This window comes from Mustela nigripes, chromosome 14 (genome assembly GCF_022355385.1).
Source record: "Mustela nigripes isolate SB6536 chromosome 14, MUSNIG.SB6536, whole genome shotgun sequence".
Taxonomy (NCBI): Eukaryota; Metazoa; Chordata; class Mammalia; order Carnivora; family Mustelidae; genus Mustela; species Mustela nigripes.
The window spans coordinates 41,816,623-41,838,018 of record NC_081570.1 but is presented as its reverse complement, the minus strand read 5'-3'; the positions used below and the strand labels follow the sequence as shown (position 1 = coordinate 41,838,018).

The following is a 21,396-nucleotide window of genomic DNA, read 5'->3' as shown; positions in this document are numbered from 1 at the left end:
TAGAGAGAGGTATTGGTTATGAGAGTTTAGGGGAAGTGAGTAATTAATGAAAACTCCTGAATTTTTGGAAACTGCAAAGATACAAAGTTCTTAGGTAAGGAGATGGTACCCTTAAAATGTAAAGTCATCTTAATTTTCAAATGTATGGTAATTTCAATTAGAAATGCCCAGAATTTAAAAAAAAATTTGATAAAATTGTCTTAAAATTAGTATGGAAGAATGTTTGAGGGTACCCAGAAGAATTCAGAAAGAGGACATTAGTGAAGGGGACCTACTTTACCACTGTGAAACTGCTTACTCAAGGATATGCCTTTTGCATAGGAATAGACAAATAGATTTGTGAAACAGAAGTCCAGAAGTAGATCCTAGTGTAAATGAAATTTTAATGTATGAGAAAATAAAATATTTCATTTCAGTAATAAAACAATGGTTTATTTGGTAAATGGTGCTGTCACAACTGTATTTTTAAATTTAATTTATTTTTTAGCTGTATTTTAAATTTTGTTTTATTTAAATTCAATTAATTAGTATATAGTGTATTATTAGTTTCAGTGAACAACTGTGTATTTCTTGAAGAAAATACTGTTGAATCCTATTTTGCACTAAGTGCAAAAATAAATTCTACTTAAATGAAACATCAAAATTTTAGGAGAAAATTTAATAGTATGTATATATGCTGTGGTTTGGAGAAACCTTCTTATGATAGGAAACTTACAAGCTATATCGCGAAAGCCTATTTAACTATATATACACACACACGTTAATATATTTTACATGATAAAAGCTTCCTTAAATAAGGTCAAAATAAAAACAGATTGGGAAAAATAACATTGTCCAAGTGTATGTATCAGATTTAAAGGGCTATTAACTGTAATGTAAATTGATATGCAGTGTGTACAAATAGAAAAAATTGGCAAAAGATTCAATAGGTGGTTCAGAAAAGAGCAAATCTAAATGGTTAGTAAACATATAAAAATTGTGTAATATCAACATTGAGGACATGCAAATTGAAGTAATTATTAGATAATTGTATCACATTGGCATTTTCTTTTTAAAGATTATTTATTTATTTATTTGATGGAGAGTGGGAGAGCACAGGCAGGGGGAGTGGCAGGCTCCCTCCTCGGCATGGTGCCAGATGCAGGCCTGTGTGGGCAGATCCCAGGACCTTGTGATCATGACCTGAGAGGAAGACAGTAGATTAACCAATTGAGCCACCCAGGCCCCCACCCTTGGCATTTTTAAAAAAGTGGTAATACTTAGTGTTGGAAAGTGTTACGTGTACACTCATGTTAACTCGTGAAAAGAGGAATTTTTGTAGTGATTTTGGAAAACTGTTATTAAAAATTAGGTATTAGAGCGAAACCCAGGCAGACTCAGCGCTAAGCACAGACACCAACACAGGTCTTGATTCCATGACCCTGAGACCACAAACTGAGCTGAACTGACTTTGCTACCCAGGCACCCCTCTAGCACACATTTTTAAATACAGCAAACACATTCTTGGGAAAACAGCTCATATAAATAAGCACCGATAATTAGGAAATGCATATAAGATAAAACAGCATTGCTTAAAGTGGCAAAAATTGGGAACAAAATGTGAATGTCCTTGGGTGGGAAGATTATTAAGTAGCCATACAGATCATAACCTATAATTTAAGCATTTAAGAGAATGCTAAGAAAGTAAATAAATAATCTGTACTAATTGACTTAGAGGAGCTTTATTGTTACATTGTTAAGGGAGAAGAATAATACACAGATGTGTATAATATATAATTTTGCTAAGCGAATGATATAAAACAAAATCTTTCCTGCATTTATATAGAAAATAGAAATATATAGGAATAGATTTGTATGTAGTTATTAGAGTATAGAAAAAGGCATGTAAGTGTTCATAGATGATCTTTAACATTGAGGCAGAAGTAGAAGGCAAGGTAAAATATTTGAAAAATGTGTACACAGTAAAAGCACTATGTATGATATTCCATTTAACTCCATTCCATTAAAATATATATGTGACTTTATATGCAATAAAGAAATGAATGGAAAGACTGTCACCAATGTGTTAACAGTTATTTCAGGGTGGTGAGTGATCATAGTGAAAACAAAATTATGAGGGGAACAAAGAAAATTAAAGCTAATGGCAGTATTTTCTCCCCTTCTGTTTTGCAGTTATGCTATATTGACTCCCAAACTGATGGTGGAATCCCTTCCTACTGTTTTGCTTTAATGGTGATGTTTTTTCTACAACAAAGAAAACCCCCTCTTCTTCCTTGCTTACTTGGAACTTGGGTAAGCATGAATTTGTGACGTATATGTGCTTGTATATGTGTAGTTTGCTCTGACAGAGTACTCTGTTCAAACATTTTAAGCAGAATTCTGGTTTGTTTGTTTGTTTGTCCATCTTTTTGTTTTGTTTTGTTTTTTTAATAATTTTTCCACTACCAATTTGGAATGCCTTTTTATATAGATTGAAGGCTTTGACCCAAAAAGAATGGATGACTTTCAGCTGAAGGGCATAGTAGAAGAGAAGTTTGTGAAGTGGGAATATAATTCAAGTAGTGCAACTGAGAAAAACTCAATTGCTGAGGAAAACAAAGCTAAGGCAGACCAACCAAAAGATGATACCAAGAAGACAGACACAGACAACCAAAGTAATGCCATGAAGGAAAAACATGGCAAAGTAAGCTTTTTTTGTTTTTGTTTTTGTTTTTGGCTTTTCTATCTGTAGAATTTGTGATGCCTTCTATTGAAGCTGCTCTTTAATAGTAGATTGACTGACTGCATAAGCCTCTTGGCCTCATTTTCCTCATCTGTAAAGTGAGGGGTTGATCTGGTTTAGTTTTTCAGTACTGAGATTCCCTAATGAATTTGTACCTCATTTTGGAAGATGTGTATTGTTTGAATCTTATCATATGGTAATTCTTTGTATCTTTTTCATTTAGACAAGGAAAATTTCCTTCAGGAGTTGGGCTGTGATCACAACTTTAGCATATGGGAATTATGTTGCCAGATTGGTGGAAAAATAAAGGCCCTTTCCTCCTCTGTTGGGGGTGGCTTGCTTATTTAATCTTCAACATTCATTTATTAAGGACCTGCTATGTGCCAGACATTATCTTGAGGGCTAGGGAACCAAAGATGAATATCCATGGATTGTGTCCTCCAGAAGTATGTAGTCTTCTGAAATAGACCTATTATTACAGAAATAAAAGCATTACTGAAATGGTTGCTTTAGCTATACTGAATTATATGTAGTTCCCTGAACAGTCATTCTTAGTCCCTTCAATTCTCCCACTTTCCTAGACTTCTTTTTCCTTTCCTCTCAAACCACCAATACTCAACTAATGATTTTGCTTATTACTTCACTGAGAAAACTGAAGAAATCAAAAGAGAACTTCTGCATACTCCCACCACCACCTGCTGCTATCTCATATAGTCTGCCTTGATGCCTGCTTTCATAAAGGAACTTCCCAAGTTGCTATCTAATTTTCTCCACTTGGGTATTTAATCCCATCCATTCTTATTTATTCTGTAACACTGCTCTAGCACCTCTTCTCTTTCCTTCCTTAAGTTAGCAATTTTTCATCTGTAAGCAAACATGCTTTTATTTCTCCCATTTTGAATAAAAATATGGATATCATTTCCCTTCCCAGCGATTCCTTTGTACCCTTTACCAGTAAAACTTCTTGAAGGAATTGTTCATATTCATTATTTCCAATATCAGTTTCCTCTTAACTCACTGTAATCAGGCTTTGACCCTTATCAACCTACCAAAATTTGTATTGTCAATATCATTTATCTTCCATGTTGCTAAATCCAATTGTTGCTTCTCAATTTTTTTTTTAAGATTTTATTTATTTATTTGACAGACAGAAATCACAAGTAGGCGGAGAGGCAGACAGAGAGAGAGAGAGAGGAGGAAGCAGGCTCCCCGCTGAGCAGAGAGCCCAATGCGGGGCTCGATCCCAGAACCCTGGGATCATGTCCTGAGCTGAAGGCAGAGGCTTTAACCCACTGAGCCACCCAGGCGCCCCTGCTTCTCAATTTTTATATTTTTTGATGTATCAGCAATATTTACCAGTGGATTACTCTGAAAAATTTCTTAACTTGACTTTCAGGATAGCACACCCATGGCTGATTATTTCTTCTCAGTCTTTGTCGCTGGTTTCTCCTTTCCACTTGAATCTCTTAATGTTGGCATGCTTCAGGGCTCAGTCCCTGATCCCTTCGCCTTTCTTCTGCATCTTCACTCTATTGGTGATCTTATCCAGTTGCATGGGTCTTACATACTATCTGTATAATACTCTCTAATTTAAGTCTTCAGCCAAACCACACTCCTGAAATTCTATAGTTGTTTGCAATTACCTTTTTAATGTCGCTTCTTAGATGTCTTAATAGATGTCTTAAACTTAACATGCCCAAAACTGGACTCCTGGTCTTCCTCTTTCTCCACAAGCAGTATTCACATCTAAATTGATGGCACTTCGTCCTTTCAGATGATCAGTCAGAAGCCTTGGAGTCATCTTTTACTTCTCTCTTTTATACCCTGTATCAAGACTGTCAGGAAATCCTGTCATTTTTATTTCAAAATATATTTAGAATTTGACAACTTCTCACCACCTGCACTGTTAACATGCTTGTCCTAGCCACTATCATCTTTGACTTGGATTACTACTGTAGTCTCATAATGAGTTTCCCTGTATCTACCATTGTTCTTTATACAGTTGATCCTTGAATAACACGGATTTAAACTGTGCATGTCCACTTATGTGGATTATTTTTTAATATAGTCTAGTACTATAAATGTATTTTTCTCTTATAATTTTCTTAACATTTTCTCTAGCTTACTCTGAGAATACAGTACATGATAAATATAACATATAAAATATGTATTGGTTGACTGCATAATCAGTAAGCCTTTTGGCTAACAGCATATATCACTGGTTAAGTTTTGAGGGAGTCAAAAGTTAATATGTAGATTTGACCTCATAAGGGTCTGTGTGCCCCTAACCCCTGTGTCATTCAGGAGCCAACTATAGTCTGTTCTCAGCACAACAATCAAAATGGTTCTTCAGAGGCACCTGGGTGGCTCAGTGGGTTAAAGCTTCTGCTTTTGGTTCAGGTCATGATCCCAGGGTCCTGGGATCGAGCTCCGCATAGGGCTCTCTGCTCAGCAGTGAGCCTGCTTCCCTTCCTCTTCTCTGCCTGCCTCTCTGCCTGCCTCTCTGCCTACTTGTAATCTCGGTCTGTCAAATAAATTAAAAAAAAAATTTTTTCTTTTTAAAAAATGGTTCTTCAGAAACTTAAGTCATATCATGTCCTTCCTTCTCTCCACACTCAAAATGCTTCAATTGCTCCTCATTTAATTTAGAATACAAATTGAGGAGTCCTTACTGACTAGTCCTTTGTTTTCTCTTCTCTTCTTCTCCTTTCTCTGCTACTCTAGCTTTCATGGTTTTATTTTTAAAGCTAGTAACACTTCTAGTTAGTTTGTTTGCTCTATCTATTCCCTATTCCTAGAATGCTTTTCCCTCTTCTTCAAATCATACCTTTTTAACAAGAGCTGTCTTGACCATGCTATTTAACACTGAAACCATGTCATACTCCCATTCTTCCAATTCATTTTTTTAAACCTACTCAACTTCTTTTCATTTCCACAGCACTTTGCTTTTTCTAACTTGCTATGTAATTTACTTGTTTTTTTGTTATCTTCCTCCCCTGGAAAGGAAGATCCAGTAAGGCAAGGATCTTGAGGTTTTTTTTCACAGATATAGCCCAAGTGCCTGGCACATAGTAGACACTGGATGAATAATCATAGAATTGAATGAATGGATGACTGTTTATGTTCTTTAGTGGTCATTTTTAGCTAATTCCTTTAGAATTCAGATATTATCTCTTTTGTTAAAACCCCCCTAATTTAGAGGACCATGTTAGCACACAGTCTTTACTTTAATTGTTAAATTATCTCTTCCTTTCCTAATACTCTGTAAAGTAGGATCTCTCCTTATATGAATGGCAGTATGGTAGGTAGAGTGATTAGCAACATGAATTCAGTAGCCAGGTGGTCCTGAGTAAAATCCTTTTCCTGTATTATCTACCTTATAGAGTTGTTAGAAGTAATAGTAACTGTATGTGCAACACTTAAAAAGAGTGAATGATGCAGAGTGACCATTATGTTTAAGTGTGAACGCTCATTATTTTTTTTATATCCCCAGTACAGTGCTAGGGACATAGTAGGTTCTAAATAAATGTTTGCTGAATGAAGGAATTAGCTTTTAAAAGCCCAGGGCACTTACTTAGATTTTTAAAGTAATTACCAGAACAAGGAACTGCAGTAATTGTTATGCAGTGGTTTGCAACCTTGGCTGCACAGGAGAATCACTTAGGGGGCTTTAAAAATCCCATTGCCCAGGTCAGTTAAATCAGAATCTTGGGAAAGGTATGGGAGGTAGGAATGGTATGGAGCTTAGGAACTAGTGTATTTTAATGTTCCCAATGTGATCTGATATAGCCAAGGTTGAGAATCACTGGTTTAATGGAAAAAACCATAAAATTCTTGGAGTCCATGAACTAGGACTGTGTTCCCAGCTGTGTAAGTTACTTCTTTATGCCTCAGTTTTTGGAAAAGTAATGTCTGAGAGCTTTTAAAATGAAAATTCAGTGATTTCTGTAGTTCTGTGAAACCTAAATGAAAAGTATTTTTTCTTTTCCAGTCTCCTTTAACATTGGGAACACCAAATCAGGTATCCTTGGGGCAGTTGTGGTTAGAGCTGCTAAAATTTTACACACTGGATTTTGCTTTGGAAGAATATGTCATATGTGTACGGATACAAGATATTTTAACAAGAGAAAACAAAAACTGGCCTAAAAGGCGAATAGCTATTGAAGGTGAGATGATATGTTCTATTTCATTTGGAGAATATGTTTTTGTGCCACTCATCTTTTGTTTCTAATACAGTGTTATAAATTATATCTCTGGCTTTGTAGCACTGTGTATGCCACTAGGTTGTCGTTATATATGTCAAGTAAATTCTTTATCAAGTCATGATAGTTTTATAAGATTAATAATTTTAAGGTTTCAAAACTATAAATATATTGTTTGGGTTATTAGCTTATTACATGCCTTTATTTTTATTTAATTCTTTTGAAAATTTTCAAAAATATAGGAAAATAGAAAAATTTCTCAAAATAGTCTTAGAATATTCGTGTAAGTTTCTGTCATAAAGTTATGTTAAAATGTAATTTGAAAATCTGGTTTTTCCATTGTCTTCTAAAGTACCTCATCTCTATGGAATGTGTAAGTCACTGGAGTGTATATTGAGAACATAATCACTGGTGTTGGAGTAGAGTTGTTTGGTGACAGGTGGAAGCTACACTTGGGGAGAGTACAGCGTAACAATAGAGTTGTTGGATCACTATGTTGTGCAGCTGAAACTATAATGTAACATTGTCAGCTATACTTCAAAAACATTTAAAAAAAAAAGTGCCTCAGTTGTTAAATATGGCTAAGCCAAAGAGAAGAGAGATTGATTTGGGAAAAAAAAATTGTTGGTAAAAAAGTTTCACATGAAATCCCAAGAATATTAAGATTTTAGAATGCAAAGTAATAGAACGGTTTCTAGAAAACTTAGATCATGCAGCATTTCACTTTTTACAGATTGGGAACTGAATTTCTGTCCATCATTGTAGTCTGTTTAGACTTTATATTCTTCTGTTCCCTGTCCTCTGTTGGCCTTCTGTAGAACCCACAGATACTCTTATACACTCAAAAATGTACTTAAATCTTATACACTTATATATAGTAAATAAATGAGCTCTAAAGCTTGCAGCTATCATAATTGGTCTTCTCGTCTTTTTCTTTTTCCTCTTCTAGAAGGAGAGCGAAAATATTTGGGTTTAGGTAACATCCTGTAGACTTAGATAACAGCAAAAAGTAACAGATACCCAAACATTAACAGTCTGAAGCCTGCCTGTTAATTCTTTTACTTGGTGATCTTCAGTAGTGGAGAAAATGTGTATCTTTTGGGTGTCATTTGTTTTTTTGTATTTATTTATATTATTATATTATATATATTATATTAAATTTTTGTATTTAAAGCTTATAAAATCCAAAAACTGCTAAGCATTTTCGAGATCTTTTATATTTTCTTAATAATGAGGATGTAGTTGTTATAAACCTTTTCAGCATACCCATTTTAGATTGGACCAAATTTAAATTTTGGTTTAATTTTCTTTTTTTTTTAAAGGATTTATTTGTTTATGTAACAAATCACAAGTAGGCAGAGAGCAGAGAGAGAGAGCGGGAAGCAGGCTCCCCGCTGAGCAGAAAGCCAAATGCATTGATGTGGGGCTTGATCCCAGGACCCTGAGATCATGACCTGAGTGGAAGGCAGAGGCTTAACCCACTGAGCCACCCAGGCACCCCAAATTTTACTTTCTTAGATCTCTTTTTTCCTGCTTTTTTATTTTTCCTTATTTCTCCCTTTAATTTTCTGATTTCACTGAAATTAAATATAAAAATCACATTTTTTAACTTGAAGCTTTGAAAATTTTAGATTATATTTTTTTCTTTAAATTGCAAGGAGAATGTAGCTAAAGAATATTGTGACGAGATAAAAATTATGAATGGGTCCTGGAGGAGGCTTGAAAAAGTTCATCTAATGACAGCCTAGGAAGGCATAACAGTCTGCCTTTACCAGTTTTATCATTGGAATTTTTAAATTACTGAGCTGGTGTCCTTGGCCAACCTCTCATTAATTACCGTTGTTATTATTCTTTTCTCTTTTCCCCTTGGCATTTTTATTTTATGACAGAAACAAAGGAAAAGATGTTTGCTGTTTGTATTTCCCATACTCATTTTACAGGAACTCCCACTTAGACTTTAGGTTAGGAAAGGTTTGGGAAATTGTACTCTGCTGATAGTATAGCAGTTCAAATCTGTTTGAGTAAGCTTGGAATTGTAGTTTGTTAGTAGATACTTAGCAACTGACCATTTCCTTTCTTACTAGATCCATTTTCAGTCAAGAGGAATGTTGCACGGAGCTTAAACAGCCAGCTTGTTTATGAATATGTTGTGGAGAGATTCAGGGCAGCTTATCGGTATTTCGCCTGTCCTCAGAGGAAGGGTGGAAATAAATCTACAGTGGATTCCATGAAAAAAGAGAAGGTGAAAATAAGCAATAAGAAACCAGTGAAGTCTGACAGTATGGCATCCAGTTGTTACATTCTACTTGGAGAAAGCACAGAAAAAATAAATGCAGAAAGAGGTCAACCTGATAAATATGATGAAATGGAATGTACATCGCAGAGATGTATTACTGAAGATAACAGTTTGTTGGTAAATGAACCAGATTTGGTTGAACTTGGACAGGAATCTTCCTGTCTTTCTACCAGTGAAGGCAGTGAATTAGAGCCAAAATCAAATAAGAAACAAGATGATTTAGCACCTTCAGAAACTTGTTTAAAAAAGGAACTCAGCCAGTGTAATTGTGTTGATTATAAATCCCCTGACCCAGATGAATCTGTTGGTACAGACTGCAGGTCAAATACAGAAACCGAGAGTTCACATCTCATTGTGAGCACTGACACATCTGCTACCTCTTGCAACTGCAAAGCTACAGAAGATGCTTCTAACCTTAATGATGATGATAACCACCCCACCCAGGAATTATATTATGTGTTTGATAAGTTTATTTTAACCTCTGGCAAGGTAGGATACAGTTTGTAAACAATTTGTAAGATTTTGTGGGTGTTTTTTTTTAACAACTGTATTTGTAGTTTTTAGATTCAGAAATGTAAAAATAGCTCCGTGATGGTAGGCTGTTATATTTTGGTGTATATTTTCACTTTTCCTTTTTACATTTTTCCCTGTAGTTGTCTTTAAGGAATGTATATAAAACCCCAAAAGGTTTCAAAACTCTTATTACTAGTTGGTTTATTTCACTTTTTCATATAAAAGGATTCATCAAATATTTTGTGAAAATCAGTTTGTCAGAGGCCGCATGTATTTTAAAATTTTATTTATGCTTATTTTTTCTTCCACAAAGAAGAATATAAGGTTTGTAAATTCTAATAGTATTTTACTTTAAAGTTTTGTTTGTTTTTTTGACATGGGGTGAGTGAATATAAATTTAATAAAGATAGATGAGCAGAAACTAAGATCAGGAACCAAAAATATGAAGAGTCCAGATTCTGTCTCTGCCATTGAGCTTTTCTTTGGGTGTTGGCATATCCTTTATAAATTAATGAAGTCTTAACTTTCCTACTTTTAAAGTGCAATAATCTAAACTTTAACTTGATAAATTGTGGAAATCAAAATACCTCAGTAACAGAAAAGAAGCAGCAACTACTTTGTTAATGAAAGAAAGTTATAACTAAGTCACATAGCTTCAAATATAGTATACATAATTGATATATCAGCACCCAAGATGAAAGATTATATAGATCATGTGTAAACCAAGTAGAATATTTTTTTGAAAACCTAGAAAGTTATCCAGTTTTATTGTTTTTATCAATAACTAGTTATTGACAAGCTTTAAAATTTTTAACCTAATTACTAAACTGTGTTTCTTCATTCTTTGTAAGGATATATCTATTGCATTTTTTTTTTAGGTTGCAGTATTTAGGACGTGTGGATTGTTGAAAGAATGAATTGAATGAATTAAATGGCAGGTTTTTAGAAAAGCCTCAATTATATAACTGCAGTTTACGTTTTTTGTTCTCTATATTTTTTCCCTCTGGAAGTTCCTTTTCTGGAATTTAAATATGTCATTTTAAAAAGTTTTGAAAAGCTAATAAAATTCCTGTGGTATTGGTAATTAGATCATAGCACAGCATTCCAACAAGTAGAGGTTTCTGTATAGAATTTGCGTCAGAGTTCATGGCTAGGTAAATGTTCATGGTAATCCTGGAGGATGAGGCTCTCTGGGATTTAGGCACTTTACAATAAAGAAAAGAATAATGCTCTTCCTTCACCATATGTTTTGCTCAGCTAGTTGGGATGCATTACTGTTTTAACTACCTGGCTGGTAGTCCTGGAATACATTTTAAATGGTGGTTTGCAATTAACTTTTGGCTGTTGCGTAAAAGTTACTCCTTTTATGAAGTGAAGTTATTTTTTGAGTTCAGCCCTACAGTTTGGTTTCTTGAGTATCTTTCTAATGTAATAAATTGAACCAACTATCCAGGTGAGGGTTTTATAGTTGATTGACTACGAAGATAGATACTGTTTGGAGTGCAATGAAAGGTGCCACTTGAAATTTCTTTATAATCTACTTTGTTATGTTAAAGATCTCAGAGGGTTAAATTAATGCACCTATTCATCTTGGGAGCTGACCGAAATGTTTGCATTAACCCATACTATTGCATCTTCTAGTATTTTCTGTATCGTACATCTCTGGGTAAATCTGATCTTGATAATATCATTTTAGTAGGAAGAAGAGTTAAAGTGGTTGACTTAAAGTATGGTTTTTACATTTAACACTGCATTTAATTAATACTCTTGTTTTTTTTTTAAACCGCCTGGAAGTACAGGTTATAAGAATTGATTTACATAAAAGAGTCTTTTTGGACCTGCTTTCTAAGTGATGATGAAGTTCCTCAATAGTTTATTAGATTATTAGATTATTTTTTTACCTTTGTATAGCCACCAACGATAGTATGCAGCATCTGCAAAAAAGATGGCCATTCAAAAAATGATTGTCCAGAGGATTTCAGGAAAATTGATCTAAAACCTCTACCACCAATGACAAATCGATTTCGGGAAATACTTGATTTAGTATGTAAAAGATGTTTTGGTAAGTCTTTCTACTAGAGCTGTTCTGAGTAGATTCTTTCCTTGGTTTTAAATATTTATTTTCTTATTTAAATACAGTTTGCTTACATGTTTTGGTAGAGGTTTTTTGGTCGTTTGTTTGTTTTTCTTGGTAATTTAGAGACCCAGCAACAGACACTAAATGCACAGCACTGTGGTACATGCTAATGGGAATACAGAGTCCGTATTATGTGTTGCTTTTAAAGAGCTTAGACTCTGGATTTGTGCTGTCTAATATGGTAGCCATTATTTAAATTTAATTGAAATAAAAACTAATTTCCTCGTTTTTACTAGCCACATCTCAAGTACTGAGTAGTTACATGTAGCTAGTAGTTAAACGTGGCTGCTGAATTAGACAGTCTAGAAGAACATTTCCATCATTGCAATGCTCTTGCGCAGTTCTGCTCTAGACGGATATATAATATTATGAAAATTGCTGTAATTGGAAGCAGAATATATTATATGCTATAGTAGTGGTAAACAAAATGCAGTACAAACTCAATTAGTTTTAACTGGAGTGGATCTTTTTTAGATTTGGGAGATTATGCACAAAATTATAGGGTGTATAATTTCTTTGGGAGAAGTATTGCCTTGGATTTGGTAGAATAAAAGAAAGATAATAGAGGGAGATAAGGCTATCATATTTTGGGAAGAGCCTTACATACCTTTATTCAACAAACATTCATGGTTACCTGGGATAAACCTTCACTCAGCAAACTTTTTTTTTTTTTTTTAATTACTTGCTATGTCCCAGATAAGATAAATCTTCTGATGTCGTAGCATTTGGTTCCCCATCATAATATCTTTCCCCTACCTTTTCCTTTCCCAGCCTTTTGCCAGGCAACCACTTACCCTTTTTTAGTTACTATAAATTAGTTTGTATTTTCTAAAGTTCTATATGAATAGAATCACATAGAATATACTCTTTTCTGAGGTGGGATCCCGGCTTCTTTTGTTTAGCGTAATTATTTTGAGATTCATCCATGTTGTGATGTGTGTAAATGTTTCATTCATATTTATTGCTGAGCTGTGTTTCCTTATATGGATGTGCCACAATTTGTTTACCATTCACCTGCTGATTTGTTTCTGACTTTCGGTTGTTACAAATAAATTTGCTCTGTACATTTGTGTGTGGGTCTGGGTAAAAGATACATCCTTTAAGTTCTCTTGGGTAATACCTGGGAGTTGAATAGCTGAATTGTGGCACATTTTTTTTCTCCCAGCAGCTTTATTAAGATATAAGACATTACATTTATTTGTATTCATTCATTCATTTTTATATCTTTATGAATTCATGGATATTTTATACTTTGGGTTATGATCTAATACTACAATGTTGTTCATATTGTTCCACATTTGGCTCTTTTATTTGGTACCCGGGACCTTTAATATACCCCCATCAGTGTGTGGGTTTTTGTTTTGTTTTGTTTTGTTTTTGTTTTTTTTTGGTTGTTTATTTGTTCTTTTTTTTTTTTCAAAGCCCTTCCTTACTTTCTGGCACTACAAGATGCTCCAGGCTCATCATGTATATTTTCCTCCCCAGTCCTAGAATTAGATATATATCCAAAGAGCCCTGGTTCCTTTTATTAGAGAATGGAATTAGAAACCAGGATCCAGAAGCGAGGGTGCTTGCTGTTATTGGGTGTTGTTGCTTTTAGGCTCTCTGTGAGTGAGAAAATTATATGTATATACTTAGTATATGTTCGTATCTATAAAAATTTCTGTTATGTGACCATCTTACATTAAGTTAAACATGATTTTGTGCTGATGGCTCCAACTTGAATACATTACCATATAGCTCATTCAAGACTCTTCTGCTTTAAATTTCCCATTCCCTACAATGAGAAACGTGGCTGTCATCATCTGCTTTTTTATTTAATTGTTCCACTTAAATACAGTTGTATAACATTATCAGAACTGTTATCTAATACCCGTATGGGAAATAACTTTATCAGAGTACAGTACTTAGTGTGTATTCCTTTTGCCCTTAGTCTTACAATCTCCACTCATTTTCAAAAAGTTATTTAGGCTAGTACCTTTTCCCTCACTCCCTTGAGTGAAGTTGTCTTACACATGTAGATTATTTTGGTATAGCCTGCATTCTATCCTGAGATTCCCCAACCTCCTAGATGATTTTTTAAATTTGCATACTGTAAAGTTGACTTTGTGGTGCACAGTTTTGTGAATTTTGACAAGTGCGTTGTGTTATTTATTACCATTATAGTATCATACAGAATACTTTCACCACTTAAATAAAAAAAATATACACCTGTAATTCAGCTATAGGTGTACCTTGGAGATACTGTGGGTTAGGTTCCAGACCACTGCAATAAAATGAGTGTTGCAATAAAGTGAGTCAAATGAACTTGTTTCCTAGTGCACATAAAAGTTATGTTTACATTATACTGACATCTGGTAAGTGTGTGTGTGTAATAGCATTATGTCTAAAGAAAAACAATTACTTTAATTAAAAAATACCTTATTGCTAAAAAATGTTAACTATCATCTGAGCTTTGAGTGAATTGTAATCTTTTTGCTTCTAGAGGGTCTTGCCTCAGTATTGGTGACTGTTGACTGACCAGGGTGGCTGTGGCAGTTTCTTTAAATAAGATAACAAGTTTGCCACATTGATTCTTCTGTCATGAATGGTTTCTGTAGCATGTGATGCTTTTAGGTAGCTATTTTGTTCACAGAAGTTCTTTCAAAATTGGAGTCAGTTTTAGCAACTATGTTTATCAACTTTATCAACTAAGTTGATGTAATATTCTAAATCCTTTGTTGTCATTTCAACAGTCTTCATGGTATCTTCAGGAATAGAGTCTATCTCAAGAAACCACTTTCTTTGCTTATCCATTAAAAACAGCTCCTCATCCATTCAATTCGTCTCATGAGATTGCAATAATTCAGTCACGTCTACAGGCTCCATTTCTTATTCTAATTCTCCGGCTCTGCCACATCTGCAGCTACTTCCTCTTCTGAAGTCTCGAACCCCTCACAGTCATCCATGAGGGTTGGAATCAACTTCTAAACTCCCCCTGTTCATGTTACTATTTTGACTTCTTCCCATGAATCATAGATATTCTTAATGGTATCTAGAATGGTGACTCCTCTTCCAAAAGATTTTCTGTTTACTTTACACAGATACATAAGAGATAGCTATAATCTCACAAATGGATTTCTTAATAGGACATGAAAGTTGAAATGACTCCTTGATGCATGAACTGTGGAATAAATAGATGTTGGGTTAGCAGGCATGAAAACAACCCTAATCTTAATGTAGATCTCCGCCAGAGCTCTTGAGTGCCCAGGTGCAATGTCAATGAACAGTAATGTTGAATCTTTTTTTCTGCAATAGGTCTCAGCATTGGGCTTGAAATATTCAGTAAACCATGTTGCAGACAGTTGTGCTGTCATCCTGACTTTGTTCATTTATAAAACACAGGCATAGTAGATTAAGTATAATTCTTAGTGGTTCTAGGATTTTCAGTTTGGTAAATGAGCATTGGCTTTGGCTTAAAGATTCCAGGTACATTAACCCTTAACAAGAGGGTGTCAGCTTGCCATTTGAAGCTTTGAAGACAGGCGTTGATTCTTCCTGTCTAGCTATGGAAGTCCTAGATGGTATCTTCCAGTGTAAGGGTGTTTTGTCTACATTGAAGATCTGTTGTTTAGCGTGGCCACCTTCATTAATATCTCAACTAGATCTATTCTGTCACTTGCTGCTTCACATTGGACTTTTATGATATGCAAGTGGCTTTTTTTCTTAAACCTTATGAGCCCATTTCTGCTAGCTGCAAACTTTTTCTTCTGTAGCTTCCTCACCTCTCTCAGCCTTCATAGAATTGAAGAAAGTTAGGGCCTTGCTCTGAATTAGACTTTGGCTTAAGCGAGTATTGTGGCTAGTTTGATCTTCTATTTAGACCACTCACACTTTCTCCATATGAGCAGTAAGGCTGTTTCATGTTCATTTTTTTTTCCTTAAAGTTATTTATTTATTTGAGAGAGAGAGAGAAAGCACAAGCAGGGGAAGTTGCAGAGGGAGAGGGAGAAGCAGGCTCCCCCGAGAAGGGATCTCAGTGCGGGGCTTGATCCAAGGACCTTGAGATCGTGACCTGAAGCTAAGGTAGATGTCTGACTGAGCCACCCAGGTGTCCCTCTTGCTGGTGTTCACTGGAGTAACGTTTTTAATTTCCTTTAAGAACTTTCCTTTTGCTTTCACAACTTGGCTGTTTGGTGAAAGAGGCCTAGCTTTCAGCCTATCTTGACTTTTGATATGCTTTCCTCCCTAAGCTTAATTATTTCTAGCTTTGGATGTAAAGTGAGAGACATGATATATTTTTTTCCCACTTGAATAGTATAGGGGCCATTGTAAGGTTATTAATTGGCCTAATTTTGATATTGTTGTGTCTCAGAATAGAGAGGTCTGAGGAGAGGGAGAGAGATGGGGAGAATGGCCAATTAGTGAGCATTCAGAACACATACAACATTTATCGGTTAAGTTTGTTGTCTCATTTGGGTACAGTTTGTGACACTCCAGAATAGTTATAGTAGTAACATAAAGGTCACTGATTACAGATCACCATAACAAGTACAGTAATAGTGAAAAGTTTGAAATATGAGAATTACTGGAATGTGACACAGACATAAGGTAAGCAAATGCTGGTTGGAGAAAAGGTGCTTATCAAACTTGCTCAGTGCAGGGTTGCCACAAAAATTCCGTTTGTGAAAAAAACACAGTATCTGGGGCAAGAAAGTGAAGTGCAGCAAAATGAGGTATGAAGTATACCTGTATTCAACTTGCAATCCCAGATGCTACATTTGTTTTTCAAAAGCTGAATATTAGTTTAATTCGTTACAGTAAATTACTGCTTTGTTCCCCTTACTGTATTAACTCTTGGGGGTGAGTCTGGAGGAAGAGATTAAAAAAAAAAAGACTATTCTTGAGACTATGTTGTCTTATTTGGAAAAATAATATGAATATAAAGGAAATAACTAGAAAATTGAATGGCTACTATAAACTGGCAAGTGCTTTAGGGAATAAGAAAATTCACTTAAGTCATTTGAAGGCTGTGGATGGAAGATATGAATCTTGAATCTTGACATGTGGAGCATTCAGAACACATACAACATTTATCGGTTAAGTTTGTTGTCTCATTTGGGTACAGTTTGTGACACTGTACAGTTTGAGGAAACTGGGGCTTGAATGGGTCAGGTGCTTTACATAACAATATTGAGTATAGACTTAAAGGGAGGAAACACAAGCATATGGGAAGAGAGCAGAACTTCTGAAGAAAACAATATTAAAGAATTTATAGAGGTAAATATATTTTGTAGGTATTTCATAGGGAAAATGAATATGTGTGAAATATACATAAACCTATAAAAATTATTTTTCTGCTGTCCCCTGCCCCTTCCTTCCCCAGTAACATTTATGATTTTAAAGTCAGAGAAGTTAATAAATAATGAAATTTTAAGTAAAGAGTTGAGGGTAAAAAATTGAAGACCTTTTCAGATTCCATTTTCCTTACTTTTCTTTTTCCTTTTTCCTTTTTCTTTTTTTTAACTTAGATGAGTTATCACCACCCTTTTCTGAACAACACAACAGGGAGCAAATTTTAATTGGCTTGGAAAAGTTTATTCAAAAAGAATATGATGGTATGTCATATGTTAAAAATTGATTGCTTTTATTATTATAGCCACCTAGTCTGAGTTCTATTTAAAGTGTTCATTGAATGTTATGTTTTAGGTACTATTCTAGGCGCTGGGAATACAGTACCAATGCAAAAGGTGAAAACTGCTTTTGGAAAGCTTATATTAAGAAGGGTAGACAGATAGTTAGCTAACAAATAGGTATATAATATAGTATCAGGAAATAATAAATGCTATTAAAGTGTAGGAGTTAAAAGGATAGTGATGGGGAAGTTTTCTATACTGTTACGGTAGTTCTTTCTGATAAAGTGACATTTGAAGAGAGCCATGAATAATGTGAGGGAGCAAGTTATATGAATATCCAAGGAGAGAACATTCCAGAGAGTAAGAACAGCAAGTACAGATACCCCAAGATTGAATTATGTTTGTCATGTTTGAAGTCCACACAGGACATCAATGTGGCTGCAGTGGAATGTGTGAGGTAGATTGTAACAGAAAGATGAGGTCTGAGAGGTAGCCTGGAGATTGAATCATTAGCCCTTAGAGGTATTGGTAGAAGGGTTTTAAATTTTGAGTATCTAATAAGAAGCTTCTGGAAGGTTTTAACACTTAAGTGATATGATCTGAGGGAATGAAGTATAGGTCCTTAAGAATAGAAGCAAGGGGAACAATTTAGGAGGCTGTGCATAAGTTCGGATGAGACATATAGTGTTCTGGAAGAGTCGATTAGAAGTGGTTAGAAATAGAACATATTTCGAATGTAGAGTCAGTAGGATTTGCTGATGTTTTACATGGTAAATATGGGAGAAAAAAAGGAGTCAAGGATCATTTCAAGATTGTTACCTCAGTAGTTGGGCGATAGTATTTAATTGAGATAGCAAAATAGAAGGAGTAGACTTGGGGTACAGAGGTGAAGAATCAAGGGTTATGTGGCCAAATATTTTAGAAAAGGATAAAGAGTTGATTTATACATCAGAATGAATTAGTACTTATAAAAGATAATCTGTTATATCCTATAGGATTCCATATTTCATTATATTTGTTAGTATGTAAAGTACTGACCAAATCTAAGTCTGTTATATTAAACTCATGCACATTTTTATTTGCTGATGAACATAGCTTCTTTTATGTCTCTCAGTTGCCTTTTGAAATTTCAAGTTGGACATCAGAACTGAATTGGAGAATTAGGTTTCGAAAATGCAGAATTTCTTACCTAAGTATATAATCTAAAGAATTAATAGCGAGAGAAATCCAATCCAGTTAAGTGACAGCTTGCTTGAAGTGCTACCTGTTATTGAATGACACTAAATATGAAAAGATAACCCTATCATAATTTATATCAAATGGATTAATCATTCACTTTGGGAGAATTAAGTCTATGTATTAAGGTGATATTTGTAAAACTATTGGAATTGTGCCTGAAAAAAACTCGTTCATTTCCAAAAGATAAATCTCCAAATACTGAACTTCACTCTTAGTAGTGATGTGGAGAATGAAGAAAAGTAGATGGATTTATGAGATAGTTAAGTTGAAAGAAATTAATGGACTTGGTGACCGTTTGGATGTAGAAGCTGAGAGGGGGGTGCCGTGAACAGTTGAGTAGATAAAGATACTATTTGCTGAGAATGGGGATTATAAGAGCAATAGTAAATTTGAGGTAAAAAGCGTAAGGCTTAGTTTTGACTTGTTAATTTTATGATGTTTGTAGAAAAGTGGAAAAAGCAGTTGGAAACCAGGGTTGTGGGAACTTAGGCAAGAGGTCTGGGCTTTAGTTGAATATTTTGGGAATTTCTCAGTATATCTGGCAATGGAAGGTATTTAAGCCATAAAAGTAGATAAGATCATCTTGTGTTAGTCCGTTAGTGGGTAATACAAGACTCCTCTTTCCTGCTAATTGTAAAACTTTTTACTTTTGTTTTTCTTTACTTAGAAAAGGCAAGATTGTGCTTATTTGGCTCTTCTAAAAATGGATTTGGATTTCGTGATAGTGATCTGGATATCTGTATGACCCTGGAAGGCCATGAAAATGCAGAGGTAAGAGTTAGCGTTTGGAAAGAGATGTAGAAGTTTATTTTCTTGCAGAATGTATTTTATGCGAGTGTATTTGAAAATTATGTATGTAGTATTGATAAAAGTATGGTGTCATTCTTTGTATAAATATATTAGCAATAATAGTATTTGAAATGTAAAAGCATTTAGCATTTTCATTTTAGAAGACATTCAGATGTCTAAGTAAATAAATTTACTTAAAATTTAGTAATTTTATATCACAAAAAACATGTCACTGAAAGTTAAAAGTGCTTTGTATTGAATTTTTGGAAAAAATTAATACACCATAGAGTTGTAGTTTTTTTCATTGGAACCAATGTGCAGCTGGTGCTACAGATCTCATTTCCTCTGTCTTTTCATATCTCTTCCATTAGGTGATATCTTTGTATCACTAGAAAATAAAAGTGGACATCTAATTTATAAATGGGTTGTGTTGTGCAAGTTAATTGTAATTTGGGGGCACTTAGAACACATTTTTTTCTGTAAAGCAATGTTAACCAATGTTGTGTTCTAGGATAGCTTTTAGAAACTCATTTTGGGTGGGGAGGGGAACTAACATTTACTGAGGCCTCATTTCATTCTTAAAACCACCTTCGAGGTAGATAATTTCCCCCATTTTACAGATGAGGAAACTGAGGCTTTGAGAAATAAACTGACTTGCCCAAGTTCACACAGCTAGTAAATGTTGGAGCCGGGATTCGTACCCAGGTCTGTCTGACTCCACAGTTCATGCTCTTTCCATTGTATCTCACTGCTTCTCTGTAATTTATTTAACCCATAATGTAGCTGAAATATAGTACTAATAGTACAGTAGAATCTAACCTCTACTTTTGGAGTTTCACTGTGAGATGCCAGGAGCAGACCTTCCCCCAGAGCAGTCTTCAGCAGTGAGAGTGGGTACTTATGCTTTCTTTTTTCATGTACCATCAACAGTGGAAACAAGATTGTCCAAGCTCCAGTAAAGAAAGGGACTAATTGCATAGGGAACTATCCCAGGCCTTCCTAACAGCAACTAGAAAGGAGGGGATCCCTATAGTTGCTCCTTCCTTTACCAACATATCTGTTGGAATTTATGTCTCAAAATCAGGGACTGCTTGCAAGATTGGGGTGTGGCCAAGCTTCTGGCATCTGTAGTGGTGTCAGTATAGCCTCTATTATACCATAAAAGAATTCAGCAGAGTAGTGTACCTATGCGTTTCTGAAAATTTTTTCAAAAGGTGGCTTTTAAATTGTTAGAACCAGAGTAAAGATGGCAGAGTACTGATGTCTGTAGATCCTTATTTCTGGCCCTAAGAAATTATTTCTGGTATTAACGTTTTATCAAAAAAAAAATGGAAATATAAGTATTTTAGGTTTCTTAACTAACTTCTACTCAGTGCCATCTACTGGAAAGAGGCGCCCCTCTCCATTTTGAAGAGCAAGAATTGAAGGAATAGGAAATTATTTTACCCAGGGATGGAGGTTAGGGTTTAGATACCTTCTATATAAAAATGTAATAATCAGATTTCTGATCACTAAGGGTTTGTCTGTTATATATCATCTTTGCCATTCACACTGAAAAGTTGAAGCAATGAAAAAGAATACATTCTCTTCCAGATGAGACATAGTTGAAACTTGTAATTTAGCATAAGTTGTATCCTTGCATAATAAATTTTATTATTTTAATTAGCAATTGTAGATTCCCTTGAAATCTTCAGGTTAAGCTGCAAGGTTAAGCTGCAATGATTACTGCTCTCCAGTACCAAAAAGAGCATGTTTGGGATATGCAAATGTGATTTTAGTAGTAAGTGTGGGCACTGATGTATATACTCTTCAGTTTAATCCAGTTAATTTATAATGCCATTATCTTTCCTACTCCTTGTATTGTGGTTATTGTTACCATATCA

General features: G+C 34.7%; 1 protein-coding gene across 10 annotated transcripts in view; it reads left to right on the top strand.

Moving 5' to 3' along the window:
- The window catches only part of TUT4 (terminal uridylyl transferase 4), a 134,449-nt gene that overhangs the window by 80,330 nt on the left and 32,723 nt on the right, over positions 1-21,396 (top strand). For all 10 annotated transcript variants that reach the window (XM_059374743.1, XM_059374746.1, XM_059374741.1 and 7 more), the window contains 7 exons: positions 2,173-2,292; positions 2,471-2,683; positions 6,714-6,888; positions 9,009-9,709; positions 11,645-11,795; positions 17,381-17,467; positions 19,392-19,495. In XM_059374743.1, coding sequence (XP_059230726.1) covers positions 2,173-2,292; positions 2,471-2,683; positions 6,714-6,888; positions 9,009-9,709; positions 11,645-11,795; positions 17,381-17,467; positions 19,392-19,495 — 1,551 coding nt within the window. The remainder of the gene's footprint in view (positions 1-2,172; positions 2,293-2,470; positions 2,684-6,713; positions 6,889-9,008; positions 9,710-11,644; positions 11,796-17,380; positions 17,468-19,391; positions 19,496-21,396) is intronic.